Source organism: Pteropus vampyrus, unplaced genomic scaffold (genome assembly GCF_000151845.1).
Source record: "Pteropus vampyrus isolate Shadow unplaced genomic scaffold, Pvam_2.0 Scaffold412, whole genome shotgun sequence".
NCBI classification, from domain to species: Eukaryota; Metazoa; Chordata; class Mammalia; order Chiroptera; family Pteropodidae; genus Pteropus; species Pteropus vampyrus.
In genome coordinates, this window is record NW_011889193.1 from 133008 (window position 1) to 134195 (window position 1188).

General features: G+C 62.5%; 1 protein-coding gene across 1 annotated transcript in view; it reads right to left on the minus strand.

Annotated features, from left to right (window-relative positions):
* TRIM67 (tripartite motif containing 67) overlaps nucleotides 1–1188 on the minus strand; it is a 92531-nt gene that overhangs the window by 25595 nt on the left and 65748 nt on the right. The window contains exon 2 of the mRNA XM_011380893.1: nucleotides 248–370. Coding sequence (XP_011379195.1) covers nucleotides 248–370 — 123 coding nt within the window. The remainder of the gene's footprint in view (nucleotides 1–247; nucleotides 371–1188) is intronic.

Consider the following 1188-nt stretch of genomic DNA (forward strand, 5'->3'; position numbering starts at 1 on the left):
CAGGCACTTGCACGAGACGGGGAGGCTGGAAGTGACTGGAAAACGGCCGAGCTCAGGGCGTCTGCCTCTGGCTCTGGAGACAGAGCGGGGGTGTCACCTGGCTGCAGGCAAAGTCGCATGGCCGAGCGTGGGCCCAGGGACGGCTCGCCACCGCTGCCCAGCTTCACGCGCTCACCCACGCCGCCCCCGTGCCAGCTGCGTGCTGCGTCCACCTGCACGGGGCCCCACGGCACCAAGCGGCACCTACCTTCAGCTTGTGCTCCCTCTCCTTGGTGACCTTGGTGAGCAGCTTAGCTTTCTGCCGAGTCAACGCGTCGACCAGCGCGTCGCACTGGGCCACGAGGCAGGCCTCGTAGTCCAGCCCGTTTTCCTGGGGAGGCAGAGAGCTTTAGGGAGAGGACGTGTCAGCACACGGAGGAGCCCGCCCGGCCGTCTGCGAGCGACCTCGTTGGACTGAAGCGGGGTGAGCACGGATGGCGGGGGCGGGGGCGCCGCGTCCCGCTGTCTCCGTGGGGAACATCCCGCTGTCACGCAAACTCTGGGCAGAGAGCGCTTCGGTGTCAGAGGAAATGCTCACGAGGGACTGTCAAGGAGAGGCAGGTCCCAGTTGACGTAGCACAGCCCCGTCCGAGCCGTGCGTGTGTGAGCGTGTGCGCGGGCGTGTGCATGTGTCCGTGTGTGTGTGAGCGTATGCGCGGGCGTGTGCATGCGTCTGTGTGTGTGTGTGAGCGTGTGCACGGGTGTGCGCGGGCGTGTGCATGCGTCCGTGTGTGTGTGTGAGCATGGGCATGGGCGTGTGCATACGTCCGTGTGTGTGTGTGAGCATGTGTGCGGGCGTGTGCATGTGTCCGTGTGTGTGTGAGCGTGTGCGCGGGCGTGTGCATGCGTCCGTGTGTGTGTGTGAGCGTGTGTGCGGGCGTGTGCATGCGTCCGTGTGTGTGTGTGAGCGTGTGCACGGGTGTGCGCGGGCGTGTGTATATGTCTGAAGCCACGCGTCACATGGGGAGGGGTCACTGCAGGTGGTAAGATACTGGCAAAACGTTTTTCTTAGTTCTGGCTATTATTTCCTACTTTCTGAAATTTCTGTAACACATCCTTTTGCTTTTTATAAGTAACAAAACAATAAAACAAACCCCCCTCCCCCCCCAAAAGAACCAGTGCTCTTGCCGTAGGGTCTGCCCCTCTCGG